The sequence below is a fragment of the Marmota marmota genome, unplaced genomic scaffold (genome assembly GCF_001458135.2).
Source record: "Marmota marmota marmota unplaced genomic scaffold, marMar, whole genome shotgun sequence".
Taxonomy (NCBI): Eukaryota; Metazoa; Chordata; class Mammalia; order Rodentia; family Sciuridae; genus Marmota; species Marmota marmota.
Window position 1 is genome coordinate 242036 of NW_025999944.1, and position 19988 is coordinate 262023.

Sequence of the window (19988 nt, forward strand, 5' to 3'; positions counted from 1 at the left end):
GTAATCCCCGCCCGGGGTGGGCGTGGCGCTCTGCCCGGGCTCCGCCCCTGGGGTGGGCGTGCTGCTCGGTCCTGGGGGCGAGGGGCGGGCAATTCCTCCCCCCCACACCCCCGCCCCCCGGAGGTGGGCGTGGAGTTCTGTCCTGAGGAGCGGGCCGCGCCCCCGGGGTGAGCGTGCACCTGCCCACCCCCCGTGGTGGGGGCGGAGTCTTCCCCAGGGTGTGTGCGCTTGGAGTTCTGTAGTGGGGGACAGGACCTCTTCCCTGGATTGGGGGCGCTGGAAGCAGGGCCGGTGGCAGATGGACAGGAGTAAAGGGCAAAAAGCGAGGTGGAAAAAAGATTCTGGAATTGAGAAAGCAAAACACTCTTTTATTTATTTATTGTCTCATAAGGACAGTTACAGAGAAAAGTCTTGAGCTCCAAATGGGACAGTCTTTGAGTGGTTCAGGCCTTGACTCAGGCTAATGCAGTAATAATGGGGGAAAGGAAACAGATTGTCGAGGAATTCCTATGAAGTTTTTATTTGTTTTTTCAGTGCTGGAATTCAACCCACTGCCTCAGGCATGCTAGGTAAATGCTCTCACACTGAGATATGCTCCCAGACCCCTTTTTAAAGGATGGGCTATTTTACTTTATATGATTTTAATATTATTTTTACTGTAAGCAAATTTTGCTTTAAAATATTAGTATAAAAGGAGCTGGGGATATAGCTCAATTGGTAGAGTGCTTGCCTTGCACGCACAAGGCCCTGGTTTCAGTCCCCAGGACCAAAACAAAACAAACCAGTGTAAAGCTGAGTGATAGTCCCAGCTACTGGGAGACTGAGCAGAAAATTATTACTTGAGCCCAGGATTTGGAGGCCATTCTGAGTAATATAGGTATCAGTTTCCCTATAAAAAAAAGTGTATTGATTTTTTTTATTTGAAAGAATAAAGGCAATAAAGTAATAGGCTATTCAAAGATAATTACATTCTGTTGTTATTTCTCCAAGGCGAACAGGGAGCCAGCATTTTCGAGTTAGTAAGCAAGGAAGTTTGGAAAATGCTGAGCAGGTGTTCAGGAAACGGCCAGGATGGCAGTTCCAGTACCCTAATGGAGGGCCCTGAGAGGATTTATCTGGCATAGGGAGCCAGGCCCAGTCCCTGAACACAATATAGGTGGCCTCCATGGTGTCACCTACTTAAGGGCTAGGGCAGGTAAAGAGAGGAAAGCCTGGGGGTCTCAGATATCTAGGGTCAAGAGGACCCCTAGAGGCAGAGAGGGGGAGGCTTGAGGACATGGGTTTGCAGGACAAGGTTTCCAAGTTCCTGTATCTGCTTCTTTGGGAAAATAGCATCCCTACCACAGGATGCCTCTTGCTTTAGGATCAGGCTCACTCCTTGGTAGCTTCCAGAATCCCCTGTTCCCCCTTTGTAGATTGGCTGTGCTTGGAAGGGCAGCCTAGCCTCAATCTTTATCTCACCTGGTAGAATGAATGCCTCCCATCTGAGATGCTTCTGAGATCAAGGGACTATGCAGTTGAGAAACTATATGGTTCACAGCTTGGCTCTGTCATTTATAATTATTGCTTTTTGTTTTTTTGTTTTGTTTTCTTTTTGTTTTTAAGTTGTTAATGGATCTTTATTTATTTATATGCAGTACTGAGAATCCAATCCAGTGCCTCACACATGCTAAGCAAGCAATCTACCACTGAGCCACAACCTCAGCCCTATAGCTATTGCTTATTGAGAAGATTCTATATGCAAGTCAGTTTGTAAGTTCTTTACATGTATTGACTCATTATTATCTGTGGGAATGCAAGCAAGTCACAATATCTTTGAGTCTATTCATTAAATTGAACATCTGTTTCATGGTATTTTAGACATAAAGTCATACTTCTAAAACTTTTTTTTTTTGGTACCAGAGATTAAATTCAAGGGCACTTGACCACTGAGCCACATCCTCAGTCCTATTTTGTATTTTTTAAAATTATTGTTAAAGACAGGGTCTCACTGAGTTGCTTAGCACCTCACTTTTGCTGAGACTGGCTTTGAACTCATGATCCTCCTGTCTCAGCCTCCTGAGCTGCTGGGATTACAGGTATGCGCCACCTCGCCCAGCTTACACGTCTAAGCTTTAATGAGCATATGAATCACCTGGAAACCTGTTTAAACATATTCTGGTTCAGTCTATAGCAAGGCTCAAGATTTGGTCTTTTCAACAAGTTCCTAGGGACTGATGCTGCTGGTCCAAGGACCACACTTCATGCTTGACATGCCAGGGCCTAAAGAACAGTACTTAGAAGCTGAAATAATGACTAAATGTGATAGTAGTTAGGGAACACACATAACAAGTAAAGTGCTTAGAAACAAGCTGTGTAAAGCTCCTCAGCTTGTAGGATTCACTATTTAAAAGAATCAGGGTGGGTGTTAAAACCCAGATTCTGGAGTCCAGCGGACATGGTGTGAATCTTGAAAGCCTTGTGATCTTCAAATGACTTAAAAATTCATGGGCGATATCATCTTCGTGTTTGTGAGGGTATGCAATGTTTTCTGTAGCTATGTAAAGCTATTAGCAGTGTCTTGTATGCAGTAGTGCTCAATAGGCGTAGGTGGTTTCAGCAGAATTTTTTCAGTTTAATGTCTTGAAAACTCAAAGGATACTGAAGGTGGAAAGGGAGAGGAGAGTGTGGGCGCCCCCACATGGTAAATGCACAAACTGCAAGCACCATGCAGGTCCGGTCTCTAGGCCTTCCTAGTGAGGGCAGATAGGGAGTAAAGATGCTTTTCCCCCACCAGTTCTGTGGCTTCGGGAAAGTTCCCTTCGTGGTGGTACAAGAAGTTTGGACCCTCAGATGATCTCTGAAGCTCCCACAGTCTGTAAATAATGCAGCATCCCGGCCCTGGGCTTCCTTTTCCTTAGCAGGATTCAGTTTTCATTCTGTTTTGTTTCAGCTATTGAAAGTCCTAGTAGCTTGTCTCCTGTAACCCCACTGAACTCTCACAGAGTCTATACCTCTACTTCCTGGAAGGAAGGTATTGAACAGTCCTCCGGCCCTGTCATTGGAGAACTGTGCCAACTGGTAGATTTTAGGCTGCAGGACAATCCTGGAGCCAAGAGCAGCTTCAGGGGCTTTGACGACTGCCCTGGGAAGGTTTGATTGCTCGGCTCCATAACTAAACATCAAGATTTATTCTGGGCCCAGCTTGTCTAGGGCACCATAGACAAACTTGCAGTGTTCGGGATGACAGACATAACCTTGCAGCCCTGGAGGATACCAGAGCCTCAGAGCAGGGGTTCTTAACCAGGGGAATATGAAGAAACTTCCAGAATTCACACGACCCTAAGATGCTGAGTGGTGTGCAAAATCGCAAGCTATGTTTACCTTTTGGGGGAACGTGAACATAGTTTTTGAACATTTACAGAGAAGTCTGTGATCCCCCCACACATTAAAGACAAAAGAAAGCACTGCCCCAAATTGCAGAAATGACTGACCCTGAATATTTTGTCCTGGGAATCCTGCAGCAGGCCTCCTACTATTCCAGGTTGTAACCTGCCACCCTCCCAAACCTGTCAGCGCAGCTGGGGAGTGAGGGAGAATGCCAAGGTCCTTGGGTAGTTTTCAGAAATCACTTGAACTAAGCCTCAGGGTGCTTCCTCTTCAGCGTGGCAACCGCAGACCCAAAAATGTCCCCCCAGCTTCCTTTGAGGGGATTCCTTTTCAGGGCCTATGGGCTTTCTTCAACAGCTTCTCATTGATGTCAAATTTCTCTTATTTGCAGGGCATTTAGAACAAGGATGGTGACAAACATGGGCCAAATGATGGAATTCTGTTGGGGCCTCAAATTAAATGTGGCTAAGTGATATGCAGCCTGCTCTCTCAGGTCGTTTATGGAAGGTTCTGACTAGCAACAACTGTGACACTCAGAGTGCAGTTTCCAGGCGACCTCTCTGAGGGACAAGGCTCACTGGTTATATAATTTCTGAAATATCAAGCTGAGCGCAGTGGCACATGCCTGCATCCCAGTGGCTCCAGAGACAGAGGCAGGAACATCACAAGTTCAAAGCCAGCCTCAGCCAAGGCCAGGCACTAAGCAACTCAGTGAGACCCTGTCTCTAAATAAAATACAAAATAGGGGTGTGGCTTGGTGATCAAGTGCCCCTGAGTCCAATCCCAGTTCTCAAAAATAAAAAAAATAATAATTTCTAAAATTTCTGTTAGCATCATAAAATCTAACAGGAAAGGTTGTACTTTTCACCAATATCTAGACTCTAGAAGGAGCACATTCAAATCTCAGGCTCTGAGGTTTCCTCTGTGCCCACAGAGTGTGTGGGACCCACAGGGAGAGGCAAGTCACTTTCCTGTGACTTCTTAGGCATGGACACTACGTCTAATCCAGTGTGACTCTGGAGAATATATCTTTGTCATCTCCTGACCATATCCACAGCATGGCAGGTACCAAAAGGAAATGTGATATGTGCCCCCTTGTGCCATAACAGATTTGGCAAGGACAAGTTTATGTCATTTACTGTCATAGATGGATTAGGCTCCAAGACGCCTTACAGAATTCCAGGGCAAAACATTTATAGACAAGGAGGCTGAGGTGCCCAAAGCCACACAGCTGGCCTGTGGCCACACATGGACTAGAAAGCAGCTTTCAAAATTCCCAGTGTGGGGCCCTCACCAATGCTTCCCTTGCCCTGCTCCTGAGGAGGCCATAGCACACAGACGGGAATGGATACAGAAACTGTCCTGAGTGTAGTGCCACAAGGACCCAGAGATTCACTCATTAGGAACCCACAGCCATTTTAAATAATCAAAAAGCCCCGAAGTAACCATCCATTTAGTAACTATCGCAAGACCATCCACTAATGCCTTGCCTTCGGCGAGAACTGAGCTCAGTGACTGGCCCTCTGGTACCTGTTAGCAGAGATGAACAGTTACAGTTTTTGTTCTTTTGAAAATTGAGGTGTGGGCTGGGGATATAGCTCAGTTGGTAGAGTGCTTTCCTTGCACGCACAAGGCCTTGGGTTCAATCCCCAGCACCACAAAAAAAAAAAAAAAAGAAAGAAAGAAATTTGAGGTGCAATTCACGCATAGTGGTTTCTGATGGGTGAAAAATGAGGTAAACCCAAATGATTACGTAGCTAGAACTGTTCAAGACATGCGGACCATGGTGGTGGTGTGCCCAGCAAGGGGATCTCTGTGATGAGACTGGAGACCACTGTAAGGAAATCTCCAAGGCAAGGTACACAGATTGCATTTGAGGATGTCATAAAGATGGGGACGAGGGGCTGACGTCCTGAAAGTGTTTCCTGCCATCCCACTGCAGCCACATCTGTGAATTCTTTGACTAATACAGTACTCCTTGATTGGAAGTCATGGTACACGGCACAACCGACTGCTGTGCTCAACAGAGTCCTGGTCCTCAGCCCATGTGGACTGTCTCTGTCTTTCCTCACCCATCTGTCTTCCATCCCAGACAGACAGCTTCAGATAATTAAGTACCCTAGAAATGACAGATGTTTTCCAATGAGAGGTGTTTTCCAATTTTTTTTTTTTTTTTTATTATTGAGTTCCAAAGCCAAAGGACAGAGGAGAGAAGCTCAATCTCAAAATGTTTACATCTCTAATTATGGTTCATTTCACTTGAGCAAATTCATCTTCTAGACCAGGCAGCAGAGGAAACTAGTAACACAGCCTGCAAGCATGGCCCCCAGTGCAGAGCTGGCCCAGTTAACTCCTGATGCTCAGAGATTCACTGACCAGGAAGCACTGACTTCCCAGTTGACCTGAGCTGGCTGGAACTTCTGTTGTGCCCAGTTACAGACTCTTAGGAATCCAGTGGTTTGTAGGTGAGGGTCTCATCTACCACCTGCCTCCTGCACCTACCTGAAGACCTCCTCACCTGGGTCTCTTCACCAGCCCAGGGTGCCCACAGGCGTTTCATGATCCGTCCACGTTCTTGTTGACAGAGGGCACAGCTGTGCTGTCACTGCTCTGGAAAACTAAACCCTCAGTCCTGGGGTGCCAGCCAAGGGATGAGGTAGCAAGGCGCAGGCCAGGGGAACTGGAAGATTAGGCTTCTAATGTCCTCTTGGCTTTGCACTTGGTTCCCTCTCATTTTCAAATCAATAGCCTCTTTGCAAATGCCCCTGCCAAGGCCATCAGAGAAACAGAAGTCACATGGGAGCCAGAGCTTACAGGGTGGCCTTGGGCCCCTGGAGGCTAAGGGAGAGAAGCCTCAGTAACTGGATGAGAGTGACACCCGGAGGGGCAGGCGGATCAGAGGGACAGGTGCCTAAAGAGAGCGCTTCCCAAGCTGCACCTGGACGCTCTTGAGGCTGGTCCTTGTTATGGGACAAGACACATTTGCATGACTGTGGAATGATGGCGTTTCAGGGGCAATCTGAAGAGTCATTCCCAATGTCACAATATGATTCAAAAACAAAATAAAACAAAAAAACCCTCAGAACATCCAATGTCACTCCAAATGGTTGTGTTTCATAAACTTAGTGCACAAGTCAGTGCTATAGTTGGCACCTTGAATGACCCCCTAAAGGTGTGGGTGTTAAAAAAGTCTTGGTCCCCATGGTGGTGCCACTGGGGGACAGTGGGACCTCAGGAGGGGAGCCCTAGGGAGGTCCATGGGAGCCTTGGCCTCTTCCTGTCCCCTTGGTGTCCTGGAGATGAAATGAGCTGTTTGCTCCTCCACGTGCTCCCCGCCATTGCCAACCAGAGGCCCGAAGCCATGGGTCTGCCCAGTCTTAGACTGGAACTCCAAAACTGTGAGCCAAAAGAAACCCCTACTCTTGATGTTAAAGATCTCAAGCATTTTGTCCTAGTGACGAAAAGTTGACACAGTCAGCACATCAAGTCTGGGGGTCTGGGGTGGGGGTTCATCCTAATAGATCCCTGCTCTGTTTGGTGCACAATTACAGCTAACGAGCTATGGCTTATCCCTCTTAAGGGCATCCAAATGTCAGGATTAATGCTCTATAACTGGAAAATGACTTACCCTGGGCTTAAAAAGATTCTATCACAGCCAGAGTGTGACCAGAGGTGACATGAGGGGTTTCTTCCATAGAAACACACTTGTGGGCTGCTTTATCGCCCCTCTAGAAAGCCTTTCATCCTAATGATGCTATTTTTACAATCCTCACTCTCCTCTCCCCCCAGCCATGTCCCAACTCTCTGGAGGTGGCTTCTTTTATACTGTCCCCATTGGTGGCAGTTCCCCTACCCTAGGATGTATTTGGTTTGGGGAAGCAGGCAGTCTGGGGAGCCAAGAGACGGTGGTATCCTATTTGGGTGGGTACCACTTGTAACTGGATGAGGAACGAGGTGATCTTCTGCTATCCTGTGGAATTTTGTTTTGAAAGTCATTGCTGAAGGGAAGTTGCCCAATTGTTTAAGAAAAGATCTAATCATAAAAATCATGTGCTTTCTGCCACCAAGGTAGCTTTTGGCTTTGAATCTAGCTTATTTAAATTTTTTCCCCTACATCCCCAGTCCTTTTATTATTTTGAAATAGGGTCTCCTTAAGTTGCTGAGGCTGGCCTCCAACTTGTCATCCTCCTGCTTCAGCCTGGGATTACAGGTGTGTGCCACTGCACTCAGCTTCAATCTACCCAGTTACTTATACTCAGGTTATCTGGTACTCATCCTTGGGGTAGAAGCTCACTGGATAGGCCTGATGATTGCACAGCAAGTTTAAGAGCTTACGGTGTCACATAGAAGAATGGTTGTTGCTAGGCACAGTGGTGCATGCCTGTAATCCCAGTGGCTTGGGAGGCTAAGGCAGGAGGATTGCAAGAAGTTCAAAACCAGCCTCAGCAACTTAGTGAGGCCCTAAGCAACTTAATGAGACCCTGTCTCTAAATATTAAAAAAGAGCTGGGGGGAAGTGGCTCAGTGGTTAAGCACCCTGGGTTTCAATCCCTGATACAAAAAGAACCATTATAAGTGGATTTCTGGTTGTCATTGTTGTTTTGTTTTTGTTTCTTACCTGCTGGAAAATATTTAGGATGCTATGAAAAGTTAAATGATTCCAACTGCCCAGGAGATTTGGCAAAAGGCAGGTGAGATGTAGGACCATTCTGAAGGCAACCATCTGCGTGGCCATCCCATCCCTAGGGGGCTGAATCGGGTGGCCTGGGAACCTTTCTCCCTCCCCACATACTGGGAACCTTTCTCCCTCCCCACATACTGCCAAAGGAGGAGAGGTCACCTGGACAGAGCCGGCAATGCTTCAGTCTCCTCTCAGCGTGCATCGTTTGCCCTCTTGGGGCCTGTTTGGATCATACCCCCGAGGAAGAGCAGCAGATGGCAGGAGCTCTCAGGGCTCCCCTCTAAGACACAGCTTAGTCCAGGAGGATGGTGCTAGGGAGAGCACCTACTCTCCCAGGGTCTGGTGGGGCTCTAACAGCGCCCCTATGACCAGGGTGACAACTGTTGTCTCCTAAGAAGGTGAAGACAGAGGAGCTTGGGTTAGCAGTTGATCCAGCCCTGCCCTAGGACACTGCAGCCAGACCGCCAGTTAGTACCAGGGTTGGGACAGCACCCTTCGCCCCTGCGGCCACCCACAGAGGTGGGACTGCCAACCCAGATGAAGGACACTGGGTGGAAGCAGCTGGGAGTGGATCACCTGAGGCCTTTGTGCTCCCCTGAAAAAGAAAACAGCATGGGCCCTCCCATAAAGAGCCCTGAGGGGGAGAGGGCAAGAGGGATACAGATAAATTTATTAGTTAAATACTGATTTTACAGCCATTCCACCTTAAGACAATGTTATCAGGTTGGTGGGTCAGGAGGGAATGGAGGGGCAGCCTTCAGGGAGGAAAAGTGTTAAATGATGATTAAAACAGAATCTTGGTTCAAAGGTACTCTGCTACAGCCAGGAGGGCTGGGGTGGGGCTGGGAGTCTGGGGTGGACGGAGTGAGGCCACAGTCAGCGGCGGCTCTGCGGATACAGAGGACAGGGAGGAAGTCTTTGGGAGCCCAGCGTGGAGGGAGGAGGCCAATCCAGAACAGCTGGGAGCTGCATGTCCCCTCAAGGCCCACCCTCAGTGTCTTCTTATAGCCATCGTCTTTCTTTCGGCCAGTTTTGTTGTTTGGTTTGTGTTGATCTTGCAAACTCTCTAGCTTCTCATCTCCCAGACAGAAGGTTCTTGCCAGGGAAAGAATGCAGGTCCAGGTGCTGGTGACTTGGCCAGGCCACCGTCCACAGGCTCAGAGAGCAAGCAAGCTGGAGTCCCGAGCAGGGCGTGCCCCCCAGGTGCACTCCCTGGAGGACCTCGAGGATGAGTGTTCGCCAGTTAGTTTAGCAGCAGGACCTCTGTCCCTTCTCAGTACCCCTCTGCGTGGATGCGGTGAACGGAAGATGCTGGGGTCTGCCCTTCGGCTACACTACTGAGCTCTCGTTTTGACAAAGAAGAGGCATGATTGGGCTGAAGACAGAGCCGGATCGCTCAGGACAGCAGAAGGGATTTCTATGTCACAGGCCCTGGTGGGAGAAGAGAAGGAGCAGAGCCCTCAGCAGGGAATGGACTGGGGACGGCAGCACTGCCCAACGGCTATCTGATGACGCCACGCGGTGCAGGGATGCGGGTCTCTCTTCCATTTCCCGGGATGCGTTCAGTCACCTCTGCACAGCACCCAGTGCTACTGGACTCAGATCAGCCGTGGGGATGCAGGGATGTGCAGTGCCTCAAGGGGAGTGTTGGGCAAGGGCTGAGGCTGCCCGAAGGGGCCTGTCACATTCAATACACATCAAGCAGATGCCCTGTTCAGGCTACAGCGGGGGTCCCAGAGCCCTGCCCCATCAGCTGCCCATAGAGCCCCAGTGCTGGGAACACAATGGTAAAGCCACCACCTTGGGTCACAGCAGTGGGAAGCAGGGGAGATGGACATCTTGTCTCTGTCAGGGGCGGGGCCAGGTGGGACAGGGAATGAGAAAGAAGTCGCCAACTCCATGGAGGAGACTTATTGTGCCTGCCGTGAAGGGTGGGCTGGTCTGTGTCAGAGCGCAGAGAGTGGGCTCCTTCCAGACCCCACCTGGAAAAGGCACCTGAGAAAATCCAACTCCCACTTCTCAGAACCAATTGTCAACTTCAAGTTTCTTCCCAGTTGCTCTGGAGTCCTTCCCAGGCAGAGGGCGGCCCCCAGGTCCCAGGTCCGTGCAGGAATTTGAGGAGGGAAGGAGGAGAGATTAGGCAGTGATTATGTCCCCGTGACTGTCAGCCAAGACCAGACTGTTCCAAGAGTCCTGCTTGGAGCTGGCCTGTGGTGACTGGCTGACAGGAGATGCGTAGCCTTGTGGGGAGAGCTTCAGGGCAGAGAGGACCGGGTGGATGGAGGGCCCGTGGCCAGACACGGCACTGACGGAGAACGTCTGCAAGGCAGAAAGCACCATGAGGCCAGTGGGATGTGCCTGAGGGCTCACGGGGACCAGAGCAGGGACTGGTAAAGGTAGGCTGGGACACACTGACCCCATCATGTCATCCAAGGAGAAACCTGGCATGAGCAGCATGTGCCTGTGACCCCAGTAACTCAGGAGGCTGAGAAAGGAGGACTGAGAGCGCGAGGCCAGCCGCGGGAACTTAGCAAGGCTCTAAGCAACTTGGTGAGGCCCGGTCTCAAAACAAGAAGGGCTGGGATGTGGCCCAGGGGAACAAGCACTGCTAAGTGGCATCTCCAGTACCAAAAAACCCAAAGAGGGACCTTGCGGAAACAGCACCCTGCCCGATGTCTGCACCCACCCTGCCTCTGCAGCTTCCCAGCCTGTGTCCAGCCAGCAGGGTCCTTCTTTCCCATCTGGGTGCCAGCATCTGGGCACCTTCTCCTTGTTTCCAAAGGCCATGGCACAGAGGGCCAGCTGTGTGTGCTACAGCTGTATCCAAATGCTGTGGCTCGATAAGCCATCCGAGGGCTCAGGGGCAGGGCTTTGGTAGCCCCGCAGGGGCTGCTCCTGCTGGCCGTCTGCAGGTCTGGGGGCAGCTCATGCTGCACCCAGGGTCTGGGGTCCACTCCCCCGTGCAGCCCTGCCGCCCCGCCCACAGGGTACCTGGGACATGGAGCTGCTGTGCCCATAGTGAGATGACAAGCCGGGCTCTGTCTTGATGGGGCGCATCTCCTCGCTGCTGGTGGTGGTGGTGCTGCTGGTGCTGCTGGAAGCACTGCTGGTGGGAGGAAGGCTCTCACTGCCGGAAGGACCTAGAACAGGGGGAGCCAGGAGGCACAGCTCAGAGGCAGGGAACTGGGAGAGTGGCCCTTTGAGAGAGCCGGACAGTCTCTGCTGATGGCTTCATTTACATTTGCCAGGGAGAGAAGCCGGGGTCCATATCAGTGGAGGGCACAGTTCTCAAAATGGAGCAGACGTGTCCTATTCCAAGGGGACTCTTCCAAATGACCAGCTCGTCCTCTCCCCCCACATCCCATACCCTTGAGGCCACATGTGTTTTAGAATTTAAGATCTGGATTTCAAAAAGTGCAAACACTGTATACTACAGAATGTCTCCACAGGCATCTGGGACAACAACCCACAATCAGATTCATTAACATCGTTACAGCAAAACGCGAACAGTTGTACTGATCAGGATAAATGGCCCTTGTGTGGGTTCAGAGTAGGTCCAACTGCCAAACCCGTCTTCCTGGGTCTGGAATTTGGAGAGGGGATTTTTATGGCTGAACTGAACGCTTGCTGTGCCCGTGTGGCTGCGTGCGAGGATGGGAGGTGATGCCGGGGCAGGGCTGCAGCTCCAGGCAGCAGGGAGGAGGGAGACACGGGGGACCACGGGTGTGAGGCAGGGGATTCAACAGGAAGTATCTCTGCCAGAAGGAGTGAGCCAATGGTGAATCTAGAAAGTAGAATTCCCATCATGTCCTCGGTGGTGTAAATGGCAATTTATCTGACTGTCATGCTGCAGAAGAGAAGAGAAGCTCCTCATCATATCAGCCAATTTATCTTCTCTGCAACTGCAGCACTGACCTGTCAGATCCTTAACTTGGTAGCCATGTGGCGTAGGGAATGCCTGCACAGGGGACATTAGTGACCCTCCTTACTAATCTAGGAATTAAGAGGCGGAATGTTATATTGAACGGACTATTAACCCTGGTGTGTGAAGACTTCGGCTTTAATTTCAGTTCTGCCCATGAATAGCTGTGGTGTAACTCTGGCTAAGTCAGTGCCCTCTCTGAGTCTATGTGCTCATTAGAAAGATGGCGTTAATAAACAGTTTCTCTGGGATCCCGAGTGGATCACTGAGACACTATTGACAAAAGAGCTTCCTGAAGTACAAAGCACCAGGTGACATAATGACACCTAGACATAGATCAATATGTAGAGAAAAAGACTAAGAGGATCCTGGTCCTTCTCAGGAAGCTAAAGGGATTGAGTTCTGGGCTGGCCATAGCACCAAAGACAAAGGAACCAAGCAACATGCTCCTCTCTGCCTCGGGCCCTCCACTGGTCCCACTGGCCATCGCAGTTGATGGCAATCAGACCCCAGCTAGAGTTGAGCCAGCTCCGAAAGCTCCCACTATGTACCATGGCAACTTTATTCATTGTGTGCTCAAGAGCCAAGGATGAGTGGGTCTATCACACCCCTTGGCAGCCCAGGCTGGCCCGGCCTGACCCAGGAGAGGCGCTCCTCACCCCCCGGGGCTCCTGGCGCTTCACCCAGCAAAGCTCTGTGCCTTACCTGCTGCTGTCTTGGATTTATTCAGGTTCTTGGGCTTCCGTTTTCTGGTTTGAATCCCCTCTTTCCGCATCGCGAGAGGCCTGGGGACCTAGAGGGTCACAAGTCAATACATGTAGCTTCCCATTTGCACACCTTGCACTGCAGGAAGGTGACACCTAAGCAACCTTCTGCAAACCCAGGCTGAGCACCCAGGCCCCTGGGACTCCTCGGAGAAAGGAATCAAATCTACTTTCAAAAACACACTGAGGGCTGCAGCCTGGGGTAGAGTGCTTGCCTCGCTCGCAGGAAGTCCTGGATTTGATCCCCAGCATCAGAAAAAAAAAATTTTTTAATTGGGTACCTGTTATATGGTGGGTATTTTACTAGACCCTGGAGAACTAGAAAATGACACAGTTCCTTCCCACCAGAAGTTCCATTTAGTGGGAAAGAGAGACGCGGAAAAACCACCGGACTCTGTTAGTGACGTGGGAAAACAGAGGAAACAGTATATTGTGTCCTGGGTTGGAGAAGAGAGGCATGAGGTTATCGAGGAGGGCTTCGCTGAGAACGTGACACCCAAGAGGCACTAGGGCAGGTGTTTTAGGCAGCAGGAATGGAATGTCCAAAAGCCCTGGTCATCCCACCAGGGCACTGCAGAAATAGGAAGGGGTGCTAGTAATAATGACACTGAGAAAACAGACAGACTGGGGTAGCGCTAGGAGTGGAGACACGGGCACCCGTCACACTAGCTCTGCCCTGCAGTCCTGCTGGAGCTGGTGATGGACTGCACGGGTGGAGGGGAGTGCACGGGTGACACCAGAGAGACGATGCTATGGCCAGGTCCTCCGAGAACTGTGCGAGGACAGCACCAGGTGCACCTGGTGCCGGAGCAAGCCGCGACTGGTAGAGTCACACCCTTGAGCCCTCACAGGGGCCTAAGCAAGTGTTCTGGGCTAACAAAGGCCAAAGGGTACCTTTCCAGTATCTTTAGATCCTGTGCCTTCCCCACATCTGCTCTCTCTGAAGCCGGGACCAATCTGCTAGCCCTGGTCTACTCTATGCTCATCTGCCACGTAGAACTAATAAAGGCCACACCTGCAGACGTGGAAAGAAAGGCAAGTACCACTGCAAAGACACGAACATGGACCGGCTATGAGAGAGAGACAACAACCTATGTGACCTAGGTCACAGCAAGCAGGTGTCGTCCCCCCAATCACCTCCTGGGCCTCCACAGCCACCGGCCCCTTCTGCCATCTCTATCTGCAAGGTCATAGATGGTCCCCCAGACTCTATAGTATGGAGTCATGCTATACATAGTACTTGCAGTGTGTGTTTTCATTTTACAGATCAAAATACATAGCTTTATTATCTTTACATTTCTACCCAATATTGCACATTATGGGGTGTCCCATAATTTATTCAATCATTCTTTATGGGGCTCTGAAGTTTTTAAGCTAGTTTTTGCCACTATAAAGAAGACAGCAATGAATGGTTCAAATGTTATCATGTAGTGGTTCTTTGATTTTTTATAAGCTGTTTTCCCAACAGTGGAGCAGCTATGTGCAAAGGTTCGTGTGTTTTTAACCTGAACCAGTGTTGCTAGGTTAGCTTCCTAAAGAACAGGTGCAGCAGTTCACATGTGAATCAACAATACACAAGCGTGCCTGTTCCCCAGATTCACACCAGCAGTAGCTTTTACCATCCATTGTTGCCAAAAGTCTCAGGGTGCCTTAGTTTACACTGCCTGGCTCCCAGTGGGCCGGGCATGTGTGCATGTTCCATGGCTGTCTGACTGGTTCCTGTGAGTTTTCTGTGCCTTTGTCCGTTTGGTACAGTAGGGGGAAGACCAACTGTACAGGCTATAGGCTCTGTTTTTTATTTTGTTTTGTTTTAGTTTACCTTTGAACAAGAAAGATCTGTATGTAGATCATGTAAAAGGTACAGAGTGTACAGTGAAAATAATGTTCTCCTAACCCTGGTTCTAAACCCGTTTCTTCTTCTTCCCCTCCCCTTTTCCACCTGCTCTCCTCCCTTTCTCCTCCCTTCCTCCCTCTTTACCCTGCTTCTTCCTCCTTCTGTGGTGCTGCAGATGGAACCCAGGGCCCTGCGCATACTAAGAAATGTTCTAACACTGTGCTCCACTTCACTACCCTGTTACCCATTTCTTTTCTTGGAGTATCCCATGACGCAATTTATTTATTTTACTTTCTTCCTTTTTCTTTTCTTTGATTTTTTTGCTTTCAGTACTGGGGATTGAACCCCAGAGTGCTTTACCACTGAACTACATCCCCAATCCTTTTTTAGTTTTGAGACAGGGTCTCACTAGATTGCCCAGACTGGTCTTGAATTTTCCATCCTCCTGCCTCAGCCTCCAGAGTCACCAATTTCTTATGTATTTTTCCAGAAGTACTGTACACATTATAAGCACCTACATATAAATGATGTTTTCCTCTTCATTTATAAAAATGGTGCCATACCATGTACAGTGCTCTTCACCCTGCCTTAAAAATCAAAACAACAATAAAATGCAACGTTATATAATGGAAATTGTCCCAAATCAGAACATAAGGAGCTTCACAGGAACTTTTTATGTTGAGGAAATATTACGTGCATATCAGTTTTTACTTTCTTTAGGCATCATTTTCCATACACTAATATTAAATGTTTAACAATTAAATACTTAAGAGTTTTAAAAACTTGCTTAAGGAATTCTTCTTCCATGCCCAATGTTACATAATACCTCCTCTTACATTTCTTTAGTTTTATTATCTGGCATTTTTGTTGTATTTATTTTATTTTTCTAGTATTTTCACTACAATATTTTGTTGTTCAGTATTTTCATTTTCTTACAAAGATGTTCTACATTTAGTGTCTTTAAATCACCTAAATTTATTTTTGTTTAAAGCACAAGTGGAGGTCATGTTTTACTTTTGTTTTCCAAATTAATAGTCAATCCCCCCCATTCCACCTGGCCTGTATCGGGGACTCAACCCAGGGCTTGTGCAGGTGAGGCAAGCGCTCTACCACAGTGGAACAGCCCAACCCCAAACACTTGTTTTATTGCGTTTTCTCCAGGGACTGGGGATTGAACTCAAAGGCAATCTGCCACTGAGCAACATCCCTAGCCTGTTTTATTTTATTTTGAGACAGTCTCACTACACTTCCCAGGCTGAGCTCCAATTTGCCAGCCTCCCGCCTCAGCCTCCTCAGTAACTGGGATTACAGGCGTGGGCCTCCACACTCAGCCCCAAACACTTATCCTTACACAAGCTGACATTTTATCCACTAAGCAGAAACATCACCTTTGTTTCCTGCTACTATATATAGTCTCATCTGTAAAATGGGAATTAAAATGTGAAAACTGAATGAGACCAGCACAGTGGCGAATCTTCCCAATGTAAGTCTTTTTTTTTTTTTTTAATTTAAGAACGAAAAACAAAAACTAAAAACAAAAAAGTCTAGTCTGAAGGAAAGAAGAGTGAATCTTTAGTGATGGGAATGAAAGACCCTGGACACCTCCTGGTCCTTCAAGAGTCCCTGCAAGATGGCAGCGTTGGGCGGGGCATGTTGGTAACTGGACAGGGCACAGCAGGAGATGGGTGGGGCATGGGTGGAGCATAGCAGGAGAGGGTGGGGCATGGGCGGGGCATAACAGGAGTGGGTGGGGCGTGGGTGAGGCAGGCTCAGAGTCCACTCACCCCGTGGAGCTTCATGTAGAGACCACAGGCGTTGCACACCGGCTCACCCTCAGCATTGCGGCGCCACAACGTGGTGGTCGTGGTCTGGCAGTTGGCACAGGAGAGGCCCACTCGGCGGGAGGCGGACTGCAAACCGAAAGCAAACGTTTTGTGTCCAAGTGGAAGGCAGAGGCTGCTGCTTGTCTTCCTAAGTGGTGGCAGGAGGAGGCCACTACGGCCCTGGGTGCCATCTCAGACTTGTTGGTTCCGCCCTGGGTGCCATCTCAGACTAGCTGGTTCCGTTCATAGCCGCTGCAAGACCTCTGCAGTGCCAGCAAAGTGCAGTGCAGCCTGAGGCCTGGGGTCTAGTCCTATCATTTGACATCATCCAAAAACCGGGCCCTGCAGGCAGAGAAGCTTCTTCCCAAAGTAGAATTAATGTTTGCTTCCAGGTCTGGGAAGGGCAGTGGAAGAACTTGATGGACTTCAAAAGGGGCACTCAGGGTTTATCCCCTGTTCCTCCCTCCCCAACATACAGAAAAGCCAGTCGGAATAAACACCAGAGCCTCAGCCTTCCTAGGCTCTGGGTTTTATTAACTGATCCACTGAAAACAAGGAAGCAGGCTCTGGGTTGAACCCAGGGGCTGGGTAGGAGGCCCTCAAGACAACAGGTCAGTGGAGACTCCAAGTCTGAGTGGGTGGGCCGTCCTGCACACGGCTTCACTTTCCAATTCCACACAGTGCTGGTTGCACTAGATGGTTTGGTGCATTCTTGGAACTTGAGCTAACTCTAAAGTTGTGGAGTTACCTGATGCTCCCATCTCCCCACCCACCTAACCCCCTCAACCCACACCCTTGAGTTCCAAAATTCAAAACCAGAGAGTTCCCCCCCCCCCAGGATGAGAGCCTTGGAGCCAGATGCCAAGGAGGGGCGAGGTGGCTTCCCCAGGCTGGTGGAGGGACTGTTGGCACTTGCTTACCAGCCGGCGCTGGGGCTTAATGAGGGGCCGGTTGATGCCATTCATCTTGTGGTAGAGGCCACAGGCGTTACACAGGTAGTGCCCGGTCCCGTCCCGCCTCCAGAGTGGGGTGGACATGGCCCCACAGTTGACACACTCTCTGCCTTCTGAGAAGTCATCAAACATGTCTACTGGGTGGGGAAACAGGAGAGAGCACACAGGATCACAGCCTTGTTCATGTCCAGCAGACTTCCATCCCAGAGTCTAGAGCCCAGAAAGACGCCTTTTCCTTGAAAGGAGAGGAAGACCAGCTGGCTGCCCTCCTCCTCCTCACTCTGACCTTCACCTGGGGTAGTGGGTCCCGGGCTGCATGGGAAGTGGGCGCTTTTACTCCCAGCCCTCCCAGACCTGGCAGGGCGTTCTTGAAAAAGCCAAAGCCCAGCTGCCAAGGCTGGGAGGGGCACATCCAGACCTCAGCCCAGCTCACTCTCCCTCTGAGTCTTCAACCCAGGGGCTCATCTAACCAGGACTGCTCAAACTTCTCTCCCTTTTTTCCTTCAAATTTAAGATTGTTTTTTCCCTTCGAATAAAAATATAGTAAATATTTACATTAGGAGAATCACAAAGTACCAAAATTTGTAAAGATAATGCAGTGTTACAATCATTTTGCTTTATTATATCCTGTGCAAGGTTTTATAGGAGGCATATGTTTTTGAGTAACTGAGTTCAGGCTACTTCGAATCTTTTTCCTACATTAGAAATTCTTTATAAACTCCTTTTATCACAGTGTAATAGTCCATCATATATATATGCTCTCTTTTAACTACTATCATTCAATAATTAATCTTTGTCCAGTGGCCAATTTTTGTGTTGTAAATATTGCTCATTTTCTACATAAATCTGTACATTCCTGGTTATTCCTTAGGATACTCTCCTAGAAGGAGAATCCCCCACTTGCTGCTGCCCTTTATTTTATGCAGTACTATATCTCAGTACTTGCATTTTCTTTTTAAGACAGGGTCTCACTAAGTTGCCCAAGCTGGCCTCTAACTTGTGATCTTCCTGCCTCAGCCTCCCAAGTCACTGTAATTTCAGGTGTGCATCACTATGCCCAGCTACTAGTACAATTTCTAGGTCAAATGGAATTGATTTCTACTTGAGTTCTTGAAATTTTCAAATTCCTCTGCAGGAAAGACTTTATTTTCTCATTTTTCCCTACTTTAATACATCTGCATGATCTTCTGTGTCCTTGAAATCTTTCCTTATTTACTGGTACGTAAAATAAAGGTGCTTATTCCCAGCAATAGCACCTCAGAGCAAGTCAGATGGGCTCAGAAGGCTGCCATCATCTGTCACTTCCCTTTCTCTTCCAGTTCTACAGAATTTCACAGGTGACAAATTCCTCATAAGGCCCTTCTCCTTGCCTGGGTGAAAGAGGCTAGGCCAATGTTCTCATTCCTTCCATTCTATAGAAAGCCCGACTCAGAACTTGCAGAAGTCCCACTGACTTCATGCTATTCTGATTTTCTGTCCCTAAACACAGCCACCTTGGTCTTCAGGTCTTTCTTGTCCTGCTGCCAGAGGCAAGGTGGATTCTCCAGTGAAAAGGGAAACTTCTTTGGGAGGTGGGATGCCAGGTGAAATCTCTCCCCACTTCAGGCCCAGCCTGATCGAAGGCTGCACATTTTACTAACTCTGTGGCCCCGCTACCAGCTCTAAGGGAATGTGACTGGAGGAGAAGGAGGGGCCCTCCCCCCAACTCTGGGTACACAAACAGTCATTTGCACCTGCAAACAGGTAGCTGTGTCCCCACCAAGTAAACACTGTGCAGGTGCGAGGGGCTATTTGCTCAGGCCAGGGCGCTAACACAGCAGTCACACGAGAGGCTATTTTTACACCTGGGTCACACTCAGGGCCCTCCACCAAGGTCACCTGCGTTCCGAGGTGACTCCTGTCCATGGCTTGCCCCCACCTGGACCAACGCTATCATTGCCACCTCCACAGCCTTTGCCTTTGGCCTGTCAGGACTGCTCTATCCAGACTCAGGCCCCCTATGAGGGAAATAGAAGGCCCAGGGGTTCACAGACCAATCTTCGACCAAGACAGGAGGGACACCAGTGGGCCATACCAGCATTCTGCTGGCAATAAACACTAGATGGCACTACAGTCTCAAAATTGGACCAGGACTCGGCAGTCCACCTTAAACCCTGCCTGAGGCCTTTTCAGCCCTAACCTAGTGCAGCATTTTTTTCCACTTTTCTTCATTACAGAAAAAGTAAATATATTCAGAATTGAACAGAATATTTAAAAAACGAACTCTTATTTAACCATCCGGCTTCTGATAATTTTGTGGCCAATCTTGTCTCTTCTAAACCTCCTCCCTCTTTTCAACCTCATCCTGTCATTTTTAAGAAAATCACAGACATTCTTTCATTTCATTCATAAGGATCTCAGTCTGTTGATCTAACAGGTAAAGATTTACACTTGGTTCCTTTTAAAGACAAGACCAGCTTCTTCCCCGATTCTGCTTCATTTAAACTCTATAGTCAAAAATCTCATCATCTATTCTTCTTTGGGGAAGACAGATCCATTCTTCTCTGTACACTTACTGTTTTACACTGGGGGACAGGATCTTTGCAAGGGACCTAACAATCTTGGGATGTGTCCTCTCTGTTGGTTACTACCTTCCCTGCCTCA

At 49.0% G+C, this 19988-nt stretch overlaps 1 protein-coding gene across 1 annotated transcript in view; it reads right to left on the reverse strand.

The window, feature by feature from the left end:
- Positions 1-8699: 8699 nt before the first annotated feature.
- Positions 8700-19988, reverse strand: part of Gata4 (GATA binding protein 4) — a 74465-nt gene continuing 63176 nt past the window's right edge. The window contains 5 exon segments of the mRNA XM_015499411.2: positions 8700-10368; positions 11041-11189; positions 12677-12764; positions 16354-16479; positions 17313-17482. Coding sequence (XP_015354897.2) covers positions 10186-10368; positions 11041-11189; positions 12677-12764; positions 16354-16479; positions 17313-17482 — 716 coding nt within the window. The 3' untranslated portion in view covers positions 8700-10185.